The 13,779-nt window shown below is 31.6% G+C and overlaps 1 protein-coding gene across 1 annotated transcript; it reads left to right on the top strand.

Annotated features, from left to right (window-relative positions):
* The first annotated feature begins 260 nt into the window (after positions 1-260).
* Positions 261-13,551, top strand: LOC126858086 (zinc finger protein 91-like). The gene is made up of 3 exons (XM_050608117.1): positions 261-470; positions 941-1,030; positions 7,598-13,551. The coding sequence occupies exons 2-3, from the start codon at positions 968-970 to the stop codon at positions 12,575-12,577; spliced, it is 5,043 nt and encodes a 1,680-aa protein (XP_050464074.1). The 5' UTR covers positions 261-470; positions 941-967; the 3' UTR covers positions 12,578-13,551.
* Positions 13,552-13,779: the final 228 nt, after the last annotated feature.

The raw sequence follows: 13,779 nt of genomic DNA, 5'->3' as shown, positions 1-13,779 counted from the left end.
CCACCCTGCTGATTTTAACCGTCGATTAACTTAACCAAAGGTGGTGAAATTGGCCCTGAGAGAAAGACAAAACCAAGCAAAACACAAAAAGCAGATCCAAACAAGGGACACGCGAAGAATCACGGTCCGACACCTCCATTGTCGTCCGCAAGCGTTAACGGAACTCGATCCAATATAACCGACTGAGTCGACTGCGCAGTAGGTATTCGTGAGTCAGCTTGTCAGCTCGTCGTCAGTATCGCCGCCATTTTATGTAACAGTTGTGGCTTGGTGATCGTGATCGTGGTCAGTGCTGTGCGCGAACGTACTTGATAAGATGTTTCTGAATTGTTCAGTGATGATTCATACTATACTAATGTGCTTTATTACGAAAACGTGATTATAGTGTAATATTGGTGGTTTTAAATCAATACATAACATTCTGTGTGCTATTCCTTCTACTTCGAATGACATAACACCTTTATATTCAGGTACAGCGTGCCGATTTTCTTATATCGATTTTATTACTTTGTTTTCAATTAATGATCAATATCTTATATAAAATGCATATGTGTATAATTCGAGAATGATTCGCTTCTTCTTATCTAAAATAATATAAATCAGATCTTGCAATGTATTGAATTAGATATATAACATCAACAAATGCTTTCATTAAAATTTCAATAGATCACTTCTGTACAATGTGCATTTATAATCTTATGTTTAAATTGATTATATTCTTATATCAGATGCATATATATATATATATATATATATATATATATATATATATATATACAATCTCTAATGGTGTAATGTATACGTAGCGTTGGTAGCTAATGTGCTACGTTATTGAGTTCTCAATTTTACAACTATGTTATTTGCTTGTGTATAAATACTTTTTAATATTGCTTCTATTTGATAAGTTTAATAACATAATATATAATTTAACATGTTACAGGAGTAGACATACTACGAACATTGTGATATGGCTAGAGTTCTATTGTACGAGAGAGTAGTAGATGCTGTATTCATACATGCAAATCCATCTGTAAGTACTTTTATAATTATATATAAACAAATAGCTAGCAAATTTTTATAATTAAATTTATTAACACATCTATGCGTATAGAAGGTTAATCTTAAGAGATTTTATTTATATTTTATATTGAGTATTTTTATTGTAAATATTTTTAGATATCAATGCTTAATTTTATATGGCAATGCTTTAAATTTAATAAAATCTTTGTTTAGATATTTACTTGCTATATACATCTGAAATTAAAGAAAATTAGTTTGTTTAATTACTCATTAAATTAATTATATTACACTAATATTTCATGTAGCATATATATATATATATATATATATATATATATATATATATATAACAATGCATTTTTCTCATTTTCAATCTTTTTGAAATATTTTTAAAATATTTTTTCCTTATAAAAAAATGTTTTTATATAATTTTTTTATAACATTTAAAATCATTAAGAAATAATAATTGTTCTCAAGTATGGAAAGTGATATTTTAGCTATTAAAAAAGTCTTAATAATTTTGATGCATGATAAACGAGTTTTAGATTTTTATCACAATGAAGATTTTCGTAGTCGATAAATTAGTAATACAATTTAATTTGCGATAGTATGTGCTACAATAGTTGCTTTTGTAAAATACAACGGTTATGTAAATGTTGAATGATAATGGATTTGTTTTTTACAGTTGAACTAGCTGCACTAGTTCAGTTTATCTTTTTTTCTCCACATTGGAAGAAGAAAGATAAGTTCTGAACTAGTGTAGCCAGTTCAGCTATAAAGAATAGACCCAATGTCTGTTAAGGCCATGACATGTAAAAAAGTTTTAATCATAACCATAAAGTCGTGAGCAAATCGTCCAATCACAGTCAAACGTGTTTTTACTACATTTGAGAATGCTTGAATGTGATTGGTCGATTTGCTTATGGCCTTACGGTTACGATCGAAACTTTTTTACGTGTCATGATCTTAATTATGAGTTTGATCTTACATATGAATTTAATTCGTTTTCAAAAACCGATGACGTAACCATTGTATTTTCTGTAGATGGCCATTATTGCGTATATATATAACATCGGCTTGCTTACAATGAACTTTGCGATAGTCGGTATAATAGGAAACTGTTAAAGGATCTATCGCGTAGGTTCCTACTTTATTATCGTAGCATAAACGTTGATTTTATTTACTCGAGGGTCTGTTTGTTTTGCTGAACCCATATTGGAAAGATAAACTGAACTAGTGCAGCCAGTTCAGCTAAAACGAACAGACCCTGAGATGAGTTATATATATATATATATATGTCTTTCTTTTCGGTGATACGCGATACATTTTAGGAATATATTTTGTTCAAAAAGCAAGTAACATTTTTTTAATTTTTTACTTATTTTAAATAGAAGATTGCGATTTCCAGCATTTTTCATAGCCAAGGAGCTATTGAAAAGTAATATAGATATAGGAGATTATAGATTTTGATTATGTATATTATCAATCAGATATAACGATGGATTTCTGATACAAAGTATGTAAAATTTCTGTCGGACACAATCTTGATTGGATACAGTCTCGATCAACAATTACTAATCAAGGATTAATCTCAGATCAGTTTATATTAGATTAAGTTAAGTTTATATAAAATAAGGACAAAGGAGGGAAAAATTTCAATAGCACATATCTACGTATCGACCGATGCCTAGAGTTAATCAGTATGATTGAGAAGCCTTCACTTGCGCACAGTACAATTGGACATGTTGCAATTGCACACTGCGTTATTAGATACATAAAGTTGCGCACCGTTCGATTGAACACATTTCATTTGCGCACAGTTCGTTTGGACACTGTGGCTTTTGGCCACAACACATATTTTTGTATAATTTAAAATACATACACGCTCATGTATATATGTATAATTTTGAAATTTATTGACATTTATTATTAATTTCATTTGGTTAATAAACGTTTCTTACAGTTCGTTTACACACAGTTCTTTTGCGCACATTTCTTTTGTGCACATTCTTTTGCGCACATATCTTTTGCGCACATTTCTTAAGCACGCACGCACGCACCCACACACGCGGGGGGTAGTGCAAGGGGGGCCTTCGGTCCACCTCCCGCCAGTAGGCTGGGTGGACCTTGCTTTACAACTTACAAAGTACATGCTATAGTGTCCGATCGAACCCGAAATGTGTGCAAAAGAAATGTGCGCAAAAGAACTGTGCGCAATAGAAATGTGCGCAAAAGAATTGTGTGTAAACGTACTATAACAAATATTTATTTACCAAATGGAGTTAATAAATGTCAAAAAAATTCAAAATTGCGTGTGCATGTATTTTAATTTATACAAAAACATGTGTTGTGTCCAAAAACAACGTGTCCAATTGAACGGTGCGCAAATGAAATGTGTCCAAATGAATTGTGCGCAATTGAAATGTGTCCAATCGAACGGTGCGCAACTTTATGTGTCTAATATCACAGTGCGCAATTGCAACGTGTCCAATTGTACTGTGCGCAAGTGAGCCGTTCCGAGTATGATTGATCAATCATAGGAGACTAGTGTTTAGCTGGTCAATTGATAATGTGGGCTGTAGCCCATGTTAGGATTCTATAGGATCCCACTTGAGACGCATGCGCATTATATTTTAGTAGTAAAAGCGCGCATGTGTTAGAAAATCCCGCGATTTGCAATGACTAAATAAAATCTAAGACCGATATTCATAACTCATTCTTATATTTAAGATCGTCTTAAGTGTGGATTGGCTTAAGATCCCATTCAATCAATGAAATGGCCGCATAGCATCTTAAGACTGTACTTAAGACGATCTTAAATTTAAGAATGGACTAAATACCGGCCTATAATTTTATAGTTATGACTCAAAATCTTCACTTTAGTTTATGTCAAATGAAATTAGTCAAAACAATATATTTTAGTGTTTCATCACTATAAATTTTATCCGAATTATTTTAAGCCAGGGACACGCGATCTTATTTTATCTGCTGGATTACTAACTGGTTTTTCGTGCTTGTTATCATATGGGCAGCATTGCTGGCAATGTTGCTGGCTTGGCTTCAGACGATGCCGGCTTTCGCATTGGTTCGTACTGATTTTTGTACTGGCACCCGATAAATAAATATGGAACAGACCATTACTACTGCAGTACAACGTCGAAAAAAATGGAATTGCATTATTTCTAATTATTGATAAATTACGACGGAATCAATATCATCGATCCGGTCCAATGATAGAATAACCATGGATCGGACGAAAACTCGTCCATTTCGAGCAGGAGGAGGAGCTAAAAAGTCCCTGAGCTTGCCGTATTTACAAATACGGTATCGAGTAGCGTGCCACGCTCTCCCCACTTTACCCGCCTATGCGCAGACAGTGGTTATTCTCTCATTGGACGAAGTATAGTCAGCAACATGGCCCTTAGTGACGTCATTTTTTATCATCGCTTCTAGCACAGTTATCATTACACTTGCAAGCAAGTGATCCAGTAAAGGAAATAAGCATCGTATGCCGCTGGCTTTAGTCTGTATTAAATAGTCAAGTATTAAATGGCATTTCATAAATCAAGTTGAATTTTATTGATGAGCTCAATGAGATTGTTTGAAAAAACAATATATTTATTTAATAGAACTTCCAAGAAGAACAAGATGGAATGTATCACTGATTGTTTTTTTATTATGAACAAAAAGGCGTTGTTAAAAATCTTTCAAAAACGAGAAGGTCGGTAATAGCAACAAATCTCGAGAAGTTTAAATTATGTAGTCTTTTATGAAAAATTATTGCCTATCTACACGCAAAGCTGTAAAATATGATATTGACAAAAAATTTCATAAAATCTGAAAATAAATAAATTCTATTTTTATTAAGACAAGTTTTACACAAGAATTGTCTGCAACGATTTTTATCGAGTTGAATCTTGCGAGAGGATGATGATATAATTTGAAAATCGCAACTTTCAGACAAAAATACTTTTTTTTTAGATAAAGCAACATTTGATTACTGAAAGTATAAATTGATACAACTGCAAATATTAAAACGATGAAATTGGATATACAAATACATATGCAATATTCTTGAAAAGTTAATGTTTGAATAGGAATTTGGGATGAGAGAGAAAGATAACTTGATAACTTCAACTTTTTTTCATTAAAGGAAATTTTAATTCTCAGTTTTATAATACATGCATAGAAATATTATTTTAGCATTATAACAAGTCGCTGGTCAAAACTTCAACAATATTTGGTTTTAACAAAATGATGTATTTACTATAATGTCTGCATATATGTAATTATTTAAACAACGTTGTCTCTGATAGGTAGAAAGGAGAAGTATTATTAATTTGATTAAGATAATGATTTTTAGATTTATCTTTATTTGATTATTTTTTGGGATATTTAAAGAGTCTACTTTATCATAGAAAATCCACGATATAAATCATATTACCATATAAAATATAGAAAAATTTGAATTAGAAAATAGGAATACATTTAATGGAGATAGCAGACAGAAACATACCTAAATTATGGACGCGGGAAAGACGCTTTCCAGAAGGCATAGTCAAGTGACAAATATCCAAGGGGTAAACCGCTGACCAAAATCATGTACACCAATATCTATTAATACCAATTTTTGGGCATTACTGCCGAAATTTTTACCTAATGCCAATTAATATTTTAGTAATGACCAAGCAATGCCTACTAATAATGCCCACTAATGTCCACTAATACTTTATCAATGTCTACTAATATCCAATTTTTGGGCATTACTGCCGAAATTTTTACCTAATGCCAACTAATATTTTAGTAATGCCTAGTAATGCCTAGCAATGCCTTCAATCTATACACCATAATGCCGTTAGCGTTTACCCCTTGCAAATATCTTCAACAAGAACATCCCGGATCGAACTCTAGATTTTCCGATTACGAGTTGAATACTCACGGTAGCGGGGCCACGCATTACAAAAAATAAGGTCATCTTCTTAAGTTAGGATTGTTGTAACAGGAATTTAGGAGGATGATGATCTTAGATTTTTAATTGATAGTTGGTAACCATACATATACATAGTTGGTAATGCATACTGATGAACGAGTTAATTTGGAAGACCTTTTTAAGCCTAGGTTTCAAAATTGGTGTAAAATTTCTTCTCCGAGGAAAATTTTACTTGATGGCATCTGGAACCAATCAGAAACGCTCAACAATGTTTTGGAACATAATCGAGTGAAATCTTCCTCGGAGAGTATGTTTTGGAATGTAGCTTACAAGTAAATCTACCTTTGTGTGACTCGCCGATTTTATTGAAACTTGGTATACTTGTAAAGCTATCAAAAATAATAGACACGTATTTTTTATATCGGCAATGGTGCAAGTTTAAGGGTGGAAACTACTCCTTGTATTTGTAAGCATGAATAATTATTATTACTTCTAAACTCACGGTATTAGAGCTGTTATTGAGTTTTAGACATGAATAAGAGATTTCACATATCGCTGAAAGCAAATTCATGTTAAACTTATGAAATACAAAATGGTGGATGATGATTTGATAAATCAAAATAATCTCGCTCTTTGCCGAACCCAGGAATAAGCGACGAGAATCTATTCCTATTTCGGTTTTTGTTTATTTATAATTATATTTATTATTTATTTATTATTTTTATTATTTTTAATTTTTTGTTAGATATACTTATTAGATATACTAATATTTTTCCTTCTTTCTTTTCCTTATCCATTTAAAGATAAACGTAGGAATATTTATCCTGTTTTCACTGTATACCCATTTCTACGTTCATCTTGGGGAACGGATCGAATCATTGTGGGATAGTATATTTGAAACAACATATTCATGCAAGTCTCGCGCTACAGTCCTGAATTTGAGACAGTGTTAGAATGAGTTTCTGACTTATTGGCTCAGCGGTGGAGGGGATAACGCACAAAACGCGAAAGATTCAGACAGATTTTGCGCATTACGTGGATGCGATTCGCGCTTGTGTGCACTATCTCTCTCATTGCCGAGCCGATGAGACGGGATTTCATTCTGGCATCATTATTTTGAGGGTAATTCGTATAGCGTCCTGCATTATATCGAGATACCAGTATATAACTAATGCGGATAGCTCAAAACATGTATTTTAAGTCAAATTCTTTGAGATTAATATTGCTTAACACAAACTTTTTTAATAGAAAGACAATATTGATCTAAAAACGCTTGGTCTACATCTATATTAACAAGTAAAGACAAATTGAAAATTTCTAGAATGGTTTGAGCGCAATCCGATAGCCTATATTATAATTATCAATTAAGCACTAAAACCTTCTGTTACTCAATCTTGCTGACTATTCCTGGCATTGGTATCGATTTGTGTGGATGTGTGTTAATAGGATCCTCATTTACACATATAGGAGAGAAGATATTTCAAAATTTGTTCAGTAGGAGTTCTTTATGATGCTAGAAGTTAACTTTATTTAATAGTTATAAGTTTAAGCTTTTTATGTTTTTTATATTTTTGTTTTTGACAATTAGAAGATTTTGTTGCCTTTAAATGGATATAGGAAATTAAACTAGACTTATATATTTTTCAGTGTGATACGGAGATCCAAGATGGGATGAAGATTAAGGATGAACCCATTGATACGCCATTAAATACTGACACGAGAAATGCATTAAGTAGAAATTTCTCTAATTTGAAAAATGATACGTCAAATAGAAATTGTCCTAATCTGATCAATCACAATGAAGCATCATTACTTGAAAACGATATTGCGCCCAAAACCGTAAAAAATAAAAAGAGTAAACGCATATCTAAAAGTCATTCTGCATATGTAGGTGATGCAGCTAAAACTTTTAATTTAAAACGTAAAAAAACACTTGTTAAAATAGAACAAGTACGCGATGCTTTGTCACAATCCAATAAGAAACAAAAACGTTCCAATGATTTCCAAATTTCTAAAAATAAAAATATTAATTCGTTTACGAAAACAACCAAAAAATTTAATACAAGAAGGAAACAACAAAGCATCATATCAGTTTCTAGAACCAAAAAGCAACGCACAACTCAAAGAAAAAAAACTGCTACTGAATGTAATATATGTTTTAGAACATTCTCTTCTTTGCGAAACTGTAAAGCTCATAAACAGTGTTATATTGGGAATTATCAATGCAAAAATTGTAAAATGCATTATATGACACATAAGAAATATTACTTTCATACCCTGAAGTGTTTTAAAGAAACGGAATGTTACAACGTCAATTGCCGCTCAAAAGTATATTGTAACTTTTGCCATCGTGGTTTTAAAAAGAAGGTACTTCTACAATCGCACTTGTTTCACTTACATAGGGAATTAATATATTCGAATAACATAACTAAACATAAAAATCCGAAGTCCAAGAATGAAAATATATTATTAAAAAATGACACTTTGAAGACTGATGCACATGAAGAATTACTGTGTCCAAGCAATCTTATGAAATCAAAAAAACGAACTATTAGTCTCATAAATCATAAATCTTCGAGCGATGATGATGCGATGAAAATCGGGAACTTAAAAACTGAAGAATCATTCAGTGATGGAATGTCACCTACAAAAAAATTACGGCAACCAACATTAACGGAATATCTTGAGCTTTGCAAAAGAAAACGTGATATTAATGCCAGTCCAAATAAATTTAACATTATAAAAGATGGTTTTTCGTCCACTTTATTTTACAAAAGGGTAAATAATTCTAAATCAAATTTTTCAGAAATATGTACTGAACAAGTTGATTCTTTACCTACAAAATCAAGTAATTTAGAACAAATGGTACATTCTACTTTGGAGAAAGATAGAAATCACGAAGTGTCCAAAAAGCCATTTGTAAAATTACATGCAGATGTTGAAATGATGAAATCTTTTTTGGAAAAACTTCCAAATATTATTATTGAAGATAAAATAACCAAAGATCAAAGAAATGACATTGTTTCATGTTATCAAGAAATGCCGTATAGCTTACGATCTCCAAGAGCTATATCTTCCGGGAAATCAATTTCAAGTTTAAGGAAGAGGCAGAGCAAAGATGCATCTAAGAAATTTCAATTTAACACAGAATATAGTACTAGAACGGAACATAATATGGTTAATTTAAATAAAATAGATTCCAACTTTTGGAAAACTATTATGATCCGTTTTAAGTGCAAAGATTGTAGAATTATTTTAACAAGATGCGATGAGAAGATAAGAGAAGATAATCATCATCAAAGTTTTGCAATTGAAACCACGTTTAAGGAAAACATCTTTTCTCCTCAATGTAATTCTGTATTGTTTCAAGAAAATAATATACGAAATGAAATCGTGCTAAAAAAGTTAGAAGTTTCTCTGGAACGTTTAACAACTGTTCCAGCTATAGATATCACAAAAATGAAGACAATATCAGACATCGAGAAACACAATGATGGTTCCTTTTTGTGTAAAGTTTGTAAGAAGAGTTTCTCTTCAAAATTAGACAAGCATATGCACATTAAGTCATCTCATATAGCGTATATGTCAAGTATATGCGACGCACGATATAAGCTGAAACATAAATTACTTCAACATTACTTGAGTGAACATCTATCTAAACAAAATCAATGTTGTGTTTGTTATAATGTATTATCTAACTATGTAGAGCTGAAACGACACTTAAGTGTTCACTGTCTGAAGTATGTTCAGAAAGAAAATGATCGATGTCCAATAGATATTGAGGTAAAATGCAGTTCGATAAAAAACAATTATAAGTGTCTTCAATGTAGCACTGCATTCCTAACACAGACAAGTTTGATGATACATCAAAGCGTTTGCATACTACAGGAAGAGATGACTACGGATCAAAAAGATGCCATGAAAAAGATAAACGCGTGCCCGAAAATTATTCTTAAGATGCAGCGCAGCAATAATGTCAATGGACTAACAGTTATACGTGATGAAAAGACTCATTCTGATGATGAATGCTTAAGTAAGAACTCTGTAGAAATGACAAATGAACATTGTATATCGCTAAATAGTGAAGAAGATCTAAAAGTTATTAAGGACTTAAAAATTAATGAAAATAAACAAAACTCTTCTGTTGATGATAACTTAATTACAAAGGAAATCGGAATTATCAACGAATCACAAAATTCTGAAAAACTTTTGGAAAATAGTAATTCTACAATTAGTAATCAAGATATCGCAAATGCACAATTGGATGCTATTAAATCAAAAATTAACATTTATCCTTGTGATATATGTGGAAAACAATTTCATAGTCATAAAAATTTGCAGCAACACATACGCACTTTTAATTATACTACTGATGTTTGTCCGATATGTGGGACTGCATTTAGTTCGAAACGTCTTTTACAATCGCATATTACTGCGGCACATGTACCGCAGATCTCAAAAACATACAATTTCCATTGCGTGTTTTGTAATCAAGGGTTTATTAAAAAACATGAACTTCGTCAACATATATTACATTTGCATAATCAACAAATACTTGACACATTCACGCATGATTTTCGCGCGAATGAAGAGATATTAGATACTCAAACCGCAATGTGTAATGTGTGCAATTTAGTATTTGAGACGCATGACCGTTATATGCAACACAAGATGTACTATTACAAGAATCATACATTTACATGCTCGCTCTGTGCACAAGATTTTCAAGGAATGTACATGTTGAATCATCATACCAAACTTACACACTATTCAGAAGATAAACGTAAATCGTACAATTATATTTGCAACATATGCAACGAGGGATTTAATCACGAGAAGCATTTTCATTCGCATAATATGCATGTCCATTCGAATAAAGAGAATTTGACTGAGATTGCAGAAGAATCTGAAGAGAGAAATCGATTTGATCACGCATCCGAGGACCAAGAATGTATTAGAAATTGTTCTACAAGTAAACAAAAAGAAATTGAACAATTCCCTGATGAATACACTTGCCAGATATGTCAACTAAAATGTAGAAATATTGATGATATGGCAAAGCATATCGCATTTTACTCTAATGATGGCGATTTTAAATGTGATAGATGCAAGAGGCAATGTAAAACATTTTATCTGCTTTATCAACATAGAAAGTTAACTCATACTTGTCGTGATATTTATAATGGACATGCGTGCCATATTTGTGGCGAAGTTCTAGAAACGGTTATTTCATTGAACTGTCACAAGAAACACTTTCATTCAAATGATATCGTGTGTGATAACGCACTTGATCGTAAAAATTGTGAACAGACATTATCTTCGAATACTGCAAGTAAACTAATAGAACATCAACTTAAATCTAATAATGCACAGAACACAACAAAATGGAGATATAACTGCTTGTTCTGTGACATGAGGTTTTTATCTGCTAATGCTATCCAGACACACATTCTTCAAACTCATATTGATGATTTGGCTGCTAAAAACATTGCTCTAAAGCCTTCACTTTTTACTATTGAAGACGATAATATTCGGAAACACTCCATTCAACAATTTATTGAAGCTAATCAAGCTTCAACATCAGTAGTAACATCATCATCAACATCAGCATCAATAGTAACTACAACATCAGCAACAACTAAAACATCAACAGTAGCATCTACAACATTGACATCAGCAACAGCAATTACAACATCAGCATCAATAGCGGCAACTCTAGTATCAACTTCTACAGCAATAACTACAATATCAACATCAACAACAGCGGCAACATTAGAAGATATCTCAACACAATTTCTTCAAGATAAAATTCCGAATATTTTAGATAAAAAAGAGATAAAAGATAAAACCAATATTGAACCAAATCAAATAAAAGCTATACTATTGAAAGATAATATAATTGCGCAGAAAATTTCTGCGATGCCATCTATTAGTGGATTTAGGACTGACGTTGCATCATCTATGGCTTTTGCATTAAGTAATGAATTTAATGGTAAAGTTATAGTTCCCTTATCCACTCTTAAATCAACTAATGCATTTCAAGCTTCTGTAATCCAATCAACTGTACCACTCCAAACATTAGTTCTTGTACCACAAGTTTGGAAAAGTAATGAAACTACAAATCAGAAATCTGAACAAATCCACAGTTACAATCATAATTCTAATTACACGTGTCCTTTATGTCCATTAGAATATCCATCTTTGATGTTCTTTCATGCCCATCTGAGATATGCTCATGCGGATTCCATTCAAACCGATATGATTAATTCACAATTGAATCAATCAACTCAGGACTTTTTGATAAAATGTTTATTATGCCTATGTGTATTTACCGACGAAGATAAATATAAAAATCATTTGAAGAATTCCCATACTGATAATGTATATATGAATTCTAAGAATGAAGAAAAAACGGATGAGAAGAAAAAGAGCACAACTCCTGAAATTATTACTGTAGATGATGATGATGATGACGATGTCGAGAATAGTTTGAATCAACGTACAGTCGAAACTACAGCCATACTCGCTCACGAAAAACAGAATGAAAAAATTGGTAAATTGCGAGTGAAGCCTTTCGCGAAGATTATGGAAAACTTATCTATGAAGTATGGATTGAAACATCTATAATCTAAGCAAGTTTCTCATTCTTCATAAAAGATTCTAGATCTAATTTTGATAATGCAGTTAATAACATAGTTAATTGCATTAAATATTTATAAGTAATAGTAAAGTTTCTTGTATATAAATGGAAAGAAGTTGTTTTGGTTACGATTTGATGATTTGTTACAGAAAGACAGCTGAATGACGAAAAGAATTAATTTATTCTTTATAACATACGATTACGATCCTTTTTTTTTACATGGGGAAAATCTTCGACAAGACCCCTCGACTCCTGAGAGAGAAAGGGGGAGGAGCCGAAGATAATGTGGATTCTCTACCCACGATAAATCTTATGGTAGTCTACTCTGCGCATATGTAAGGAGGGCCCAGGAATCTCAACAAGATTTTTGGACTCTTCCCGCGCTAGACCATCCTAAGAGAACGGATACGATTCTTAACTAGTATTTACATACTGGTTATATAGCTATATAAATTTTATTTTATATACGAACGAATATGCATAATACTATTATTATTAGTTGCTTTTCATTTGCACTCAAGTGATACTGAGTCAGTTATGTGAGTATTTTATACTTAGATAAAATGTCAATTATTCAATGAGTAAAAGGAACGCGCAAATGATATTGCAGGTTCATAACCTTACTTTCGTGAGTTTATTAGACTCACTAAAGCACACAGTCTCGATCGTGTGCAGAAACTCACTTTCTCAGCATCAAAAGGAACGTGCATTCAAATGAGTTATGATGTCATAGGTGAGAATTATTTGAGTTTTGATGTAAATGGAAAGCAACTATTATAATATTATCAAACTAAAATGATATAAAGCAAAACTTGAAATTATTACATGAATGCGTAAAAGTAGGATATATTATTAGACATGTATGGAGTTCTTCAAATTAGATGTTTACACGTATCTATATCCATTTACACATGGGTAAACGACAATTATACACATATATAATTAGATCTTACATATATATATATATATATATATATATATATATATATATATATCAATTTACAAAGTGATTAAAATAGTATAATTATTTAATATTAAGCTAACATTTTCAATTATATAATTAAATAAATTCTTAAAATTGAAAGTGGTTAAAATTGTAATAATTTAATATTACCCATAACATACAATAGAGTTTCGTTAAATTTAGCTTCGTTTATTTTGGTATTTTTTCTATATATATTTTTACAAA

Source organism: Cataglyphis hispanica, chromosome 24 (assembly GCF_021464435.1).
Source record: "Cataglyphis hispanica isolate Lineage 1 chromosome 24, ULB_Chis1_1.0, whole genome shotgun sequence".
NCBI classification, from domain to species: Eukaryota; Metazoa; Arthropoda; class Insecta; order Hymenoptera; family Formicidae; genus Cataglyphis; species Cataglyphis hispanica.
The sequence above is the reverse complement of the archived record's forward strand: the minus strand, read 5'-3'. Positions and strand labels throughout refer to the sequence as shown.